Source organism: Hemitrygon akajei, chromosome 20 (assembly GCF_048418815.1).
Source record: "Hemitrygon akajei chromosome 20, sHemAka1.3, whole genome shotgun sequence".
Taxonomy (NCBI): Eukaryota; Metazoa; Chordata; class Chondrichthyes; order Myliobatiformes; family Dasyatidae; genus Hemitrygon; species Hemitrygon akajei.
Genome location: NC_133143.1, coordinates 21463112 through 21476380, shown reverse-complemented (window position 1 = coordinate 21476380; position 13269 = coordinate 21463112). Strand labels below are relative to the sequence as shown.

The window sequence follows — 13269 nt, the reverse complement described above, 5'->3', positions numbered from 1 at the left end:
TTTTCTACTGTTCATCCCTCCTGCCTCCTGCACAGTGTCAAATTTCCACCCCAAGGCATCTTGTGATGTTTTGCTATGTTAAAAGTGTTATTTGAGTGCTGGCTTTGTTGTTGTCTTTAAGCTGCATTTATTAAATAAAACAGAATAATAGGAATGGATTAGAAACCTTGGGACATAGTTATAAAATGCTTCTCCAAAAACCAAAGAAATCAATTAAAACTAGTTGCTCTGCTTAATAATGCTTCATATTCTGCTTGGGTAGCCTACAACCCAATGGCATGAAGATTAAATCCTCTCCTCTGACCCTTTCTCTCTCTTTCTGATCAACCCAGGTCGTCCTACACCCACTCTCTGTAAAGAAAATTGACTTCTCCTCAGCATTTGCTAAGATGTGTACCACGAAGTGGAATTTTGCAAGACAGGACAGGGTCAGTCTGGAATATGGTGATAGCCTGGAGATGTGCTTTGATGCATATTAGTGAGATTAGATCTGGTGAAAAATCTTTTCATCCTTTCAGCCTCGGTTTCTGAGCTACGTGCCTAGGCCAAAGGGTGCAAGAGATAAGAACACATACGCTGATTCTACTAAGGGAAGGAAAAGTACTGGGATAAAAGATATAGAGATTTTTGAGGAGCATAAAGTGGGGCAATTTCTTTGTGCAAATGGGAATCTTGGTTTGTGATGCACCATCAATAACTCTCGGAGATGTGAGGCAAGAGATAGGCTTTTATTAGCTGGAAGAAAGCACTGTCAGCAGCAAGAGACCATCACACAACATCCTGGAGACTGAGGGAGGAGCAGTGCCTCCAATTGCCTTTATACAGGGGTCTGTGGAGGAGCCACAGGAGCAGTCAGCGGGGGGCGTGTCCAGACAGGTATATGTAGTTCACCACAGTTTGTGACCAGTGATAAGAGCTGGAGTTCGAGACATGGACAGACTATTATATTGTCTCTATTACTACATTAACCATATTTCTTTCTTTCTGTATTTTCTTCTTTATATAACTCTAAAAGATATTTTTGTAACCTTTAATGTAGGTACAGTACCTCCTTTGTTTGGGAATTCCTCTGGTTGTTGAATCAGGAAAGAGCAAGGAAAGAAATTTAAAATATTTTTGTGTGACACAATTGGTGAAGTTGATGGGATTCAGCACAACATTCTGCAAACAGGGTATACCCACAGGTGGGGTGGAGTTCAGGGTAGCAGAATGGTTGAAGAGCACTCGTGGTTTTGGAAAACTGGCCAACAGAACCGTGGTGGTGACATCACGGGTATAGCAGCCATTCTGTTAAATAAGTTTATCCCAAACAGGAAGAGATTAAGGGTACAGCCTTATAGATCTTGCTTATGACTCTACTGCCCAATATGTGTACAGGTTCTGCAACTTCTCAGTCAGGATTGTGGGAATGAGAAGTTGCTGCTCAATGGGATAGGTCAAAAGAAAATCACGCTGTGTTTGAAGTTCCACCCTTTCCTTATAAAGATCTTCATTAGGTGTCACTGAATAAACTTCATCTGTTTCTTTAATTCTGTTAGTAATCACTAAAAGTTCTGCTTTGGTTTTCCTTCTTAAACCTACTGAATATGAAATTATCTGTCCCCTGAGAAAAGATCAGGTGCAGCTGTAGGTATACTCTCCCTTTCAAAGTGGGCATAGAAGGCTTTGAGTTCATCTGGTAGTGAAGCATCACTGCCATTCATACTACTGGGCTTCGCTTTGTAGGAAATGATGTTTTGCAGTCCCTGCCAGAGTTGCCGTGCTTCTGATATCGCCTCCAACCTTGTTCGAAATTGTCCCTTCACCCTTGAAACAGCCCTCCACAAATCATATCTGGTTTTCTGGTACAGGCCTGGGTCGCCAGACTTGAATGCCACAGATCTAGTCTTCAGCAGTCGACGTACTGCCTGGTTCATCCAAGGCTTTTGGTTTGGGAATGTACAATAAGTCTATGTAGGCACACACTCATCCACACAGGTTTTAATGAAGTCGGTAACAACTGTAGCATATTCATCCAGATTCAAAGATGAATCCCTGAATACAATCCAGTCCGATTCAAAGCAGTCCTGTAAAAGAGAAAATTAAATGTCATCCCAAAGGCATTACACAAGTTCACCCCACATCACCATCAGTTCAGTTCCTCTTTCAACGCCCACCCCCCAACACAAGGTCCTGCACCACCTCTCCCTTACTGCCAGTTCCCACCGCACCTTCCTTCACCGTGAAACCTCCCAATCTCCCAGCCCTACCCCTAAACTAACATCTCCACCCCTCCCACACAGTCACACAAACCAAGCCCTTTCCCTAGCAGGGGGCCAAGTTTACCCCACATCACCTGTTGAACACTATCAGCCACTACCCCACAGAATGCCCCAACCCTGCCCTTCACCGTATTCGTAACTTCTGAACTAAATCGGACTGCAACCCAAATAGCCTTGGCCATACCCCCACAAAGGGGCTCACTTAACACCAAGTCCACCCTCTCCCCTCTCTCCCCATGAGGAGGCATGCATCCCCATTTCTCAGCCCTATCCTAACCCTAACAGCTTCACCCATCCTACACACCCCCATAAACCCAAGCTCTCTCCCCACCAGGGACTTGTTCACCCTACATCACCATCAGTTCAGTTCCTCTTTCAAGCCTCTCCCTTCCCCCAAACCACCCCTCTCTGCACTGCCAGTTCCCAGTCTGGCGTACTGACCTCTACCCTGCTGAGGCCAAGCGCCAATTCGCAGACGCCTCCTTTTACTTACCCCTCGAACAGGGCCCCACTCAGGAACACCAGGCCATCGTCTCCCACACCATCACCAACCTTACCGACACTTAGGGATCTCCCATCCACCACCACCAACCTCATAGTTCCGCACCCCGCACCTCCCGTTTCTACCTCCTACCCAAGATCCACAAGCTTGCCTGTCCAGGGAGACCCCTCTGAACTTGTATCTGCATACCTTGGCTCTATTTCATTTCCCCTTAGTTCAGTCCCTTCCTACCTACATCCACGACACTTCTCACGCTCTGAATCTTTTCAATGATTTCAGGTTCCCTGGCCCCCATCATTTTATTTTTACTATGGATGTCTAGTCCCTATACACCTCCATCCCCCACCAGGAAGGTCTTGAAGCTTTCCATTTCTTTCTGGACACCAGACCCAACCAGTTCCCCTCCACCACACCTTCCTCCTGGAACTTGTCTTCACTCTAAATAATTTCTCCTTTGGCTCCTCCCACTTCCTTCAAACAAAAGGGGTAGCCGTGGGCACTCGCATGGGTCCCAGCTATGCCTGCCTGTTTGTTGGCTACATGGAACAGTTTATGTTCCAAGCCTGCACTGGTGACCGTCCTGCACTTTTCCGATGCTACATCGGTGACTGCATTGGTGCTGCTTCCTGCACCCATGCTAAACTCGTTGACTTCATCCACTTTGTACCCAACTTCTACCCTGCTCTCAAATTTACCTGGTCCATTTCCGACACATCCCTCCCCTTTCTCGATCTCACTGACTCCATCTCTGGAGACAGCTTATCCACTGTGTAAACCCACAGACTTTACCCCGTCCCACCCTGTTACTTGTAAAAACCCCATCCCCTTCTATCAATTCCTCTGTCTCCACTGCATCTGCTCTCAAGAAGAGGCTTTTAATTCTAGAATGAAGGAGATGTCTTCCTTTTTGAAGAAAAGAGCTTCCCTTCCTCCACCATCAGCACTGTCCTTAACTGCAACTCTTCCATTTCACACACGTGTTTGCTCTTACGTCATCTTCCCGCCACTCTACCAAAGGATAGGGTTCCTCTTGTCCTCACCTGCTACCCCAGCAGCCTCTGCATCCAGTACATAATTCTCTGAAACTTCTGCCATCTCCAACGGGATCCCACCACTAAGCACATCTTCCTCCCTCCACCCATTTTCTGCTTTCTGCAGAGAGTGCACCTTACGCAACTCCCTTCTTCATTTGTCCTGCCCCACTGATCTCCTTTCTGGCACCTACCCTAGTAAGTGGAACAAGTGCTACAACTATCCCTACACTTCCTTCCTCACTACCATTCAGAGCCCTAAGCAGTCCTTCCATGTGAGGCAACACTTCACCTGTAAGTCTTTTTGGGTTGTATATTCTATCTGGTGCTCCCGGTGTAGCCTCCTGCATATGGTGAGACCCAACATAGATTGGGAAACTGCTTCGTTGAGCCAGAAAAAGTGGGATCACCCAGTGGCCACCTATTTTAATCCCACTTCCCATTCCCCATTCTGGCATGTCTATCTATGGCCTCCTCCACTGCTGTGATGAGGCCACTCTTAGGTTGGAGTGACATCACCTTACATTCCGTTTGGGTAGCCTCCTACCTGATGGCACGTACATCAATTTCTCAAAATTTCGGAAATGGCCCCAAACCCCCTCTCCTTCACCAATTCTTATCACCTTTTCCCTCCCTCACCTCATCTCCTTGCCCACCCATCGCCTCCCTCTGGTGCTCCTTCCACCCCCTTCTTTCTTCCATGGCCTTCTGTCTCTTTCACCAATTTACTTCCCTTCTCCTTACTTCATCCCTTGCCTGTCAGGGTTCACCTATCACCTTGTGTTTCTCTCTCCCTCCCCGCCACCTCTTAAATCTACTCCTCATCACTTTTTCTCCAGTCCTGCTGAAGGGTTTTGGCCCAAAACGTTGACTGTACTCTTTTCCTATATGCTGCCTGGCTGCTGAGTTCCTCCTGCATTTTGTGTGTGTGTTGCACACAATAACATTAAACAAATAGGGCTAGACAGTAATATCTATGTAAATCTCCAGAAAGCCACAATACTAAACGCCACTAGAATAGTCCGAAAGTTCCTAGCAATTGACAAATGAGCATGCTTGGCTATGCCAGTACCTCAGGTTTTACCAGCTTGAGCTGAGAAAAAAATAAATAATAATTTTTTAAAAAGCTATAAATATCAAGAACATGAGATGAAGAGTCCTTGAAAGTGAGTCAATAGGTTATGGGAACTGTTCAGTGATGGGGCAAGTAAAGCTGAGTGAAGTTATCCCCTCTGGTTCGGAAGCCTGATGGTTGAGAAAGTCCTGAACATGGTGGTGTGTGCCCTGTGCCACACACACCTTTCTCGTGATGGCAGAAGTGAGAAGAGCACATGACCTGGGTGGTGGGTGGGGCGTCCTGATGATGGATGTTGCTTTCCTGCAACAATGTTCTGTGCAGATGTGCTCAATGTCAGAGAGGACCGGCACATATCCATTACTTTTTGTTGGATTTTTTGTTTAAGGGTATTGCAATACCATACCAGGCTGCGATACAGCCAGTCAATATACTCTCCACTACACGTCTGTAGAAGTTTGTCAAAATATTAGATGTCGTGCTGAATTTTCACAAAGTCCTGAAGAAGAAGAGGGCTTTCTTTGTAATTGCACACGAGTTCCTCTAAAATAATAACACCAATGAATTTAAAGTTCTGACCCTCTCCACCTCTGATCCCCCAATTAAGGCTGGCTCATTAGACACTAGAATAGTACAGCACAGTACAGACCCTTCGGCCCTCAATGTTGTGCTGTCCCATATATTCCTTTAAAAAAAAGTACTAAACCCACACTACCCCGTAACCCTCTATTTTTCTTTCACCCATGTACCTGTCCAAGAGGCTCTTAAATACCCCTAATGTTTTAGCCTCCACCACCATCCCTGGCAAGTCATTCCTGGCACCCACAACCCTCTGTGTAAAAACCTTACCCCTGATGGACTTCTAGTTTCCTCCTCCTGAAGACAATAATCAGCTAACACACACAAAATGCTGGTGGAACACAGCAGGCCAGGCAGCATCTATAAGGAGAAGCACTGTTGACGTTTCGGGCTGAGACCCTTCATTAGGACAATGCATCTCCTTATAGATGCTGCCTGGCCTGCTGTGTTCCACCAGCATTTTGAGTGTGTTGTTTGAATTTCCAGCATCTGCAGATTTCCTCGTGTTTGCACAATAATCAGCTCCTTGGTCTTGCTGACACTGAGAGAGATTGTTGTTACAACACCACTCAGCCAGATTTTCAATCTCACCCCCCACCCCCCGCCACCCCATATGCTGATTCATCACCAGCTTTGATTCAGCTGACAATAGTGGTGTTGTCAGCAAACTTATATATGGCAATTGGGGCTGAGGTTAGCCACACTGTGCTGACGGAGATCATGGAGGAAACATCATTGCTAATCTGAACTGACTGGGGTCTGCAAGTGAGGAAATTGAGGATCCGATCCCAATATAAGCATGCATGCAGAGGAGATTGGCTAGAGTAAACCTCCACAAGAATCAAAATACATTAGTCTGCTCTTACATGCTCCAGTAAGAGCCGAGGACCACGAACCTGGCTGAGATCCTGCCACTTACATCAATTTGCATCATTCTCCAGGATACATTGTGAGTTGGAGGAATATCTCCCTTTGTTCAGATTTTCCATCCCTCCTCTTACCTACTGAGCTCCATTCTGCCCAATATTCCCCTCCTAATTTTTCTATTACCTCCCATCTCCTGCTGTACCCCTCTCCTGCACTTCCCTCTATTGACAATCTGTTGTCTTCACTCCCAGTCACAACATAGGGTCTTGACCTGAAACATCAACACATCCCTTTTGCCTCTGGGGGCAATTCAGAAGGCACAGAAGAGATACGTCCCAAAGAGGAAGTGTTCTAAAGGCAGGATGACATAACTGTGACTGATGAGAAATCAAAACCAACATAAAAGTAAAAGAGAGGGCATATAATACAGTAAAAATTAGTGGAAGTTAGAGGGCTTTCAAAAATCAATAGAAGGCAACTAAAGATGAAACAGGAAGCTGAACTAGCCTATAATAGCCTTTGTTGGTGGATCAGCAGGCCTCAAAGTTGTGTCTCTTCTCTGCACTACAGCAACAGTGGCTTTGGCACATTTTCTTTCATTACTAATTTCTTGCCAGTAATCAAATTTAGTTAGTTTTCAATCACACTACAATTTCTTTACCCTTTTCTGGCCAGAATTTACCCTGTCTTTGAAGTCCCTATTGACCTTTAATTTGACTATTCAGTGGACTCACTGTGGGTCTCGGACCCTGTCTTCCATCTACCATCTTGCCGCTCTCCAGGAGCTCAGGGATGTCCACCAGCTGGGCGGAGCCTCTCATCTACACTCGTCTCGTCTCCCCCAGAGACTCACAGTGGCTCATGGTCAAATGTTCTCCACAAACACTTCGCAAGTGATGCTCACATTGTCAAAGGAAATTTACTATCATTTCGCTTGGATCCTGTATCTACAGGGATCCCATCCTCATCGCTAAATTGTTAGGGAAATTAGTTTGCTAAGGAAATTCAATTAAAGTTGATTGCAAGTAAATTAGACACCAACTTTGACATAAAGAGAGCTTTATTCACAATATCGTGTGGAGTGGAGCTCTAACAATGGGTTCAAACTCCAAATAATACAGAGAGCACAGTTCTTTTTATGCATGCACAAATTGATTACAGAAGCAAAGGCTGTTCGATTGACCTTGTGAATCAGAATAGATAAACTAGGTTCAGATGCAGATCTCTTGCGATAAACTAAACCCACAGCCAAATATTAAAAATTCAGTCCTGTGCACAACTTTATATTAATAGTTTGCATCATATCCTTATGACTAATTCTTACACAATAAGCTACTGCAATATTTATTCTCAGAATCATCTCTGCTGAAAGCCAAGGCCATATCTCTAACAAACTAAGCTGCAAACTGGTCTCCATACTCAAAAAGCCAAAAATAACCCCTTATCAAAATCTTTAACTCACAATATTTTCTTCCACAGGATACCAGAAGTTTTTTCAAATATATAAAGTGTAAAAGAGAGGTGAGAGTTGATATTGGACCAGTGGAACCTTATGCTGGAGAGGAAGTAATGGGGATAAGGAAATGGTGGACGAATTGATTAAGTATTTTGCATCAGTCTTCATAGTGGAAGACACTAGCAGTATGCTGGAAGTTTGAGAGTGAATGAACTTACCACTACCAGGGAGGTGTTTTGGGAAATTGAAAGGTCTGAAGGTAGTTAAGTCACCTGGACCAGTAGAGTGGATATGGAGAGGATGTTTCCTATGGCGGGAGAGTCTAAGACCAGAGGACACAGTCTTAGAATGGAGGGACATCCATTTAGAATGGAGAAGAGGAAGAATTTCTTAAACCAAACAGTGGTGAATCTGTGGAATTCATTGCAATGGGTGGCTGTGGAGGACAAGTCATTGGGTATATTTAAGGCAGTTTGATAGATTCCTGATTAGTTAGGGCATGAAGGGATATGGTGAGAAGGCAGGAGATTGGGGTTGGGAGAGAGATGGATTAGCCTTGATGAAATGGCTTCCTCAACACTATCTGCCTTTCCACCAATCTTTGAATCATCCTCAGACTCTGTCACAAAGCCATCAATTCCATCATCCAGATATCATGTTTCCCTGGCCAAACCGTATGTGGCTGAACTTAAATTGCAGCACTGCTAGATCTGGTTGATTTCAAGAACCAACTATATCATATGATTGCAGCCAAGGTTAACATTGCACAGTTGTCATTCTAATCAACTGTGGTCTGTATTGATCAGGCATGTTCTGTTGACTTCAATTTCAACTGTTACGCCTGTGCCCCAACTCTGAGGGGCCGAAGGGTACAAAGTAGCCCCCTCCTTTTTGAGAATCGCAAGATCACTATTAATTCAGGTCAGGAGACCAGGAAATGAGAGAGAGAGATGCAGAATCCACAAGGGGTTTGGAATGTCCTGGCCCCTCAGCGATACAGCGTTTCCCCTCAGGGGAAACAGCCATTGTCTCTTGGAGACGGAATTGTGCATTGAGCACTGTGCTATTCATCGAAGCCCTCAAGGAATGAGCCACGTGGGCTGGTTGGGGGAGGGCATCATCCCAACCTGATTGACATCTGAGACCCCGTGAGTAAGGATAAAAGAGGGTCTGGGAACCAGGAGAAACGCTAGAAATCCCGTGACAGCGTTTAATAGTGACAGCCGGTGGAGGGCCCACGTGTGTCCTTTCCCGTTGCTCGGGATTGAGGCCTTACCACGGAAGACGACTTAACTAAAGAAGAGATCACCACCGACGACATTTTGAAGGATCGACATAAAAAGGAAAACGGGCAAGTTCTAAAAAAATCGTCTCTCTCTCCAACCAAAAGCTGCAGCCTGAATGAACTTGAGTGACTTTTATATTTCCATCGGACAATACATTATCCCCTAGACAATGATAGAGCTATTTCTTATTGATTATTATTATACCCACGCTTTTAGATTTAGTATTGACGACATATATTATCTGTATGTTTGCATTGATATTATTTTTGTGTATTTTTATCAATAAATACTGTTAAAAATAGTACCATCAGACTTCAACGGACCTCTCTATCTTTACTGGTAAGTGACCCAGTTACGGGGTACATAACACAATAAATAGATGATTTTCATTTTATTACGCTTGTAATGCTGCTATTGGCCTTTGTACTTATAGACAATAGGTGCAGAAGTAGACCATTCGGCCCTTTGAGTCTGCACTGCCATTTTGAGATCATGGCTGATCAATTACTATCAATACCCGGTTCCTGCCTTGTCCCCATATCCCTTGATTCCCCTATCCATAAGATACCTATCTAGCTCCTTCTTGAAAGCATCCAGAGAATTGGCCTCCACTACCTTCCGAGGCAGTGCATTCCAGACGCCCACAACTCTCTGGGAGAAGAAGTTTTTCCTTAACTCTGTCCTAAATGACCTACCCCTTATTCTCAAACCATGCCCTCTGGTACTGAACTCTCCCAGCATCTGGAACATATTTCCTGCCTCTATCTTGTCCAATCCCTTAATAATCTTATGTGTTTTACTTGTGTCACAAAAATGGCTACATTTCAAACTTCATGCTTCTATTTAAAAACGCAAACACGAGGAAATCTGCAGATGCTGGAAATTCAAGCAACACACACAAAATGCTGGTGGAATGCAGCAGGCCAGACAGCATCTATAGGAAGAAGTACAGTCGACGTTTCGGGCCAATCCTTCGTCAGGACTAACTGAAAGAAAAGATAGTAAGAGATCTGAAAGTGTAAGGGGGAGAGGAAAATCCGAAATGATAGGAAAAGACAGGCGGGGGGGGGGGGGGGAGGAGGATAAAGCTGAGAGCTGGAAAATGGATTGGCAAACGGGATACAGAGCTGGAGAAGGGAAAAGATCATGGGACGGGAGGCCTAAGGAGAAAGAAAGGGGGAGGGAAGCACCAGAGGGAGTTGGAGAGCAGGCAAGGAGTTATTGCGAGAGGAACAGAGAGAAAAAGAGAAAAGAGAGAACAAATAAATAAATAAGGGATGGGGTAAGAAGGGTTGGGGGCATTAACGGAAGTTAGAGAAATCAATGTTCATTTAGCAAAAGGGATACACAGCTGCATTTCTCTAACTTCCGTTAATGCCCCCCTCCTCTTCTGACCCCATCCCTTATTTATTTCCCCCCTTTTTTCCTTTTCTCTCTGTCCCTCTCACAATCACCCCTTGCCTGCTCTCCATCTCCCTCTGGTGCTCCCCTCCCCCTTTCTTTCTCCATAGGCCTTCCATCCCATGACCCTCTCCTTCTCCAGCTGTGTATCCCTTTTGCCAATCAACTTTCCAGCTCTTAGCTTTATCCCTCCACCTCCTGTCTTCTCCTATCATTTCGGATCTCCCCCCCCACCTCTCAAATCTCTTATTATCTTTTCTTTCAGTTAGTCCTGACGAAGGGTCTCAGCCCGAAATGTCAACTGTACTTCTTCCTATAGATGCTGCCTGGCCTGCTGTGTTCCGCCAGCATTTTGTGTGTGTTTCATGCTTCTATTGATGCTTCGAGATTTCTTAAGATTCTGTCAGGTGCTATTTACATCCAAGTTCTTTGCTTTGAAGTAAAGGCCTCAGGGATAATGCTTGGGTACATGATCGGCCACAAATTTGAGCAAAAACAGAATAACCTTGAAGAACCAGATGACCTACTCCTGTTTGGAGATCTTAATTTTTTTTTGGAAAGTTTGCATTTCCCTTTACTGCCTGTAATATGATCATCATTTCCATCTGTTTCCTTGTTCTAGACATTGGAATAACCCCATATTCCTTTGATTTACACTAAGCGATTGAACATCCACTTCTTCACTGCAGAGAGGTGCCAAGTTACAAAGTGTGGTAATCTAGCATGTATCCAAAGATGACATCTGTGACAGATACTGGCTGTGCAAACAGAGATGTGATCAATTAAAAACAAACCTAACAGTAGCATTATCTATATCATAGATAGTTGCAACAGTTGATTCTGCTACCTACATTTTCAAAATTTGCCTTAAATTATGTAAACCAAACAAATTAATGTTTAATGACTTTATAAAATAGAGTTCACTGTTAATCTGCAATTATAAAATTACACAACTTTCACTCAATGTCAGTAAAGAATCGATATTGACTTCAGAAAGGGTAAAATAAGGGAACACATTGTAGTCTGCATTGAGGGATCTTAAGTGGAAGGAATGATCAATTTCAAATTCCTGGGTATCAACATCTCTGAGGATCTATCCTGGACCCAACATATCAATACAGTTACAAAGAAGGCACAACAGCGGCTATATTTCATTAGTTTGAAGAGATCTGGCATGTCATCAGACACTCACAAATTTCTACAGATGTACCATGGAGAGCATTCTGGCTGGCTGCACGGCACAGAGTCAAAGTAAGCTACAGTAAGTTGTAAACTCTGTCAGGTTCATCATGAGCACTAGCCTCCCCAGCATCCAGGACATTTTCAAGGATTGATGCCTCAAGTAGGAAGCATCCATCATTAAAGACCCCCATCACCCAGGACATTGGCTTCTTCTCATTGTTACCATCAAGGTGGTGGTACAGGAGCCTGAAGGCACATTTTAGGAGCAGCTTCTTCCCCTCCATCATCAGATTACTCAAGGGATAATAAAAATATTTCATATTGTAAATTATAGTTTATGTATTGCAATGTACTTCTCCCACAAAACAACACATTTCACGATATACGCCAGTGACATTAAACCCGATTCTGCTATGTTCTGCCCAACACGACACAAAATCTTAGTAATACACCTTTGTTGTTATATTCTAGTCATCATTGAATGCCAACATTGCACTGGCTTTCTTTCAGCCATGATTGAATGGCAGAGCAGAGTCGATGGGCCAAATGGCCTAATTCTGCTCCAATGTCTTGAAGTCTTTACCACCGACTTATATACCATACACCGCGTTGTGCTACTGTCTGAAAAGTCCTGGCTCTTGGAAACACCATGCCTCTGCCAACATGATGGCACTCCAAACCCGTCTCAACTGCCTGCACATCATCTTTTTTTCTGGCTGTATAAATGCCTCTTTAAACACTGCTGTTGTGTCTGCAAAACCTGCGCCATCTGTTCCCCATTGAAGTAGGAAGTCAGAGAGATGCAAGCCAAGTTTATTATTCAGCTTTCCTACTCTATTCTAGGAAGTCAAAATGACCTCTCAGTGTATCCAGGCAGATGACGGCAATCCAGTGTAATACTGCGGCAACCCAGTGTTGTTAGATGGCACATTAAACCAAACTCCCTCAGGCAGACATAACATTTCTAAGCCAATTTCCAGTAGTGAAGGAGTTTCTCTTCCATGTTCTGGGGAATGTTTATCCTTCAACAAATACTTAAATAGATTATTTGTGTTTTACTACATTTCAGACAATTTTGTTGTTTTGAAAGTTTTTACATTGAAGTAGGTTATAGTTAATTATCTGAGCAGAAGGAATCTATTTGTAATACACAATATTCTGGGTGAGGTATCATTGAGGGTAGTGAATGTTGCAGATGACAGAAAGGTTGGTGGTGATGTGGATTGTGTAGGTTGTTGTTGGTTACAATGGACATTGATAGGATGCAGAACTAGGCTGAGTGGCAGATGGAGTTCAATCTGAAAGGTTGAAAATGAAGGAAGAGGAGAGAGTTAATGACAGGATTCTTAAGAGTGTGGAGGAACAGAGGAACCTTGGGTGTCTATGTCCATAGATCCCTCAAAATTGCTGTGGAAGATGGACAGGATGGTTAGGAAGGTGAATGGTGCACTAGCCTTCATTAGTCAAGGGATTGGGTTTAAGAATCACGAGGTAAATGTTACAGGTCATACTGTACTGGTTATAACCAATACTGGTTATACCACACTGTGTACATTCTAGTTGCCTCATTATAGGAAAGATGTGGAGAGGGTGTAGAAGAGATTTACTAGGATGCTAACTGGATTAGAT

General features: G+C 44.0%; 1 protein-coding gene across 1 annotated transcript in view; it reads right to left on the bottom strand.

Moving 5' to 3' along the window:
- Positions 1 to 709: 709 nt before the first annotated feature.
- LOC140713635 (N-acetyllactosaminide beta-1,6-N-acetylglucosaminyl-transferase-like) overlaps positions 710 to 13269 on the bottom strand; it is a 66505-nt gene continuing 53945 nt past the window's right edge. Inside the window, exon 3 of the mRNA XM_073023999.1 lies at positions 710 to 2066. Coding sequence (XP_072880100.1) covers positions 2056 to 2066 — 11 coding nt within the window. The 3' untranslated portion in view covers positions 710 to 2055. The remainder of the gene's footprint in view (positions 2067 to 13269) is intronic.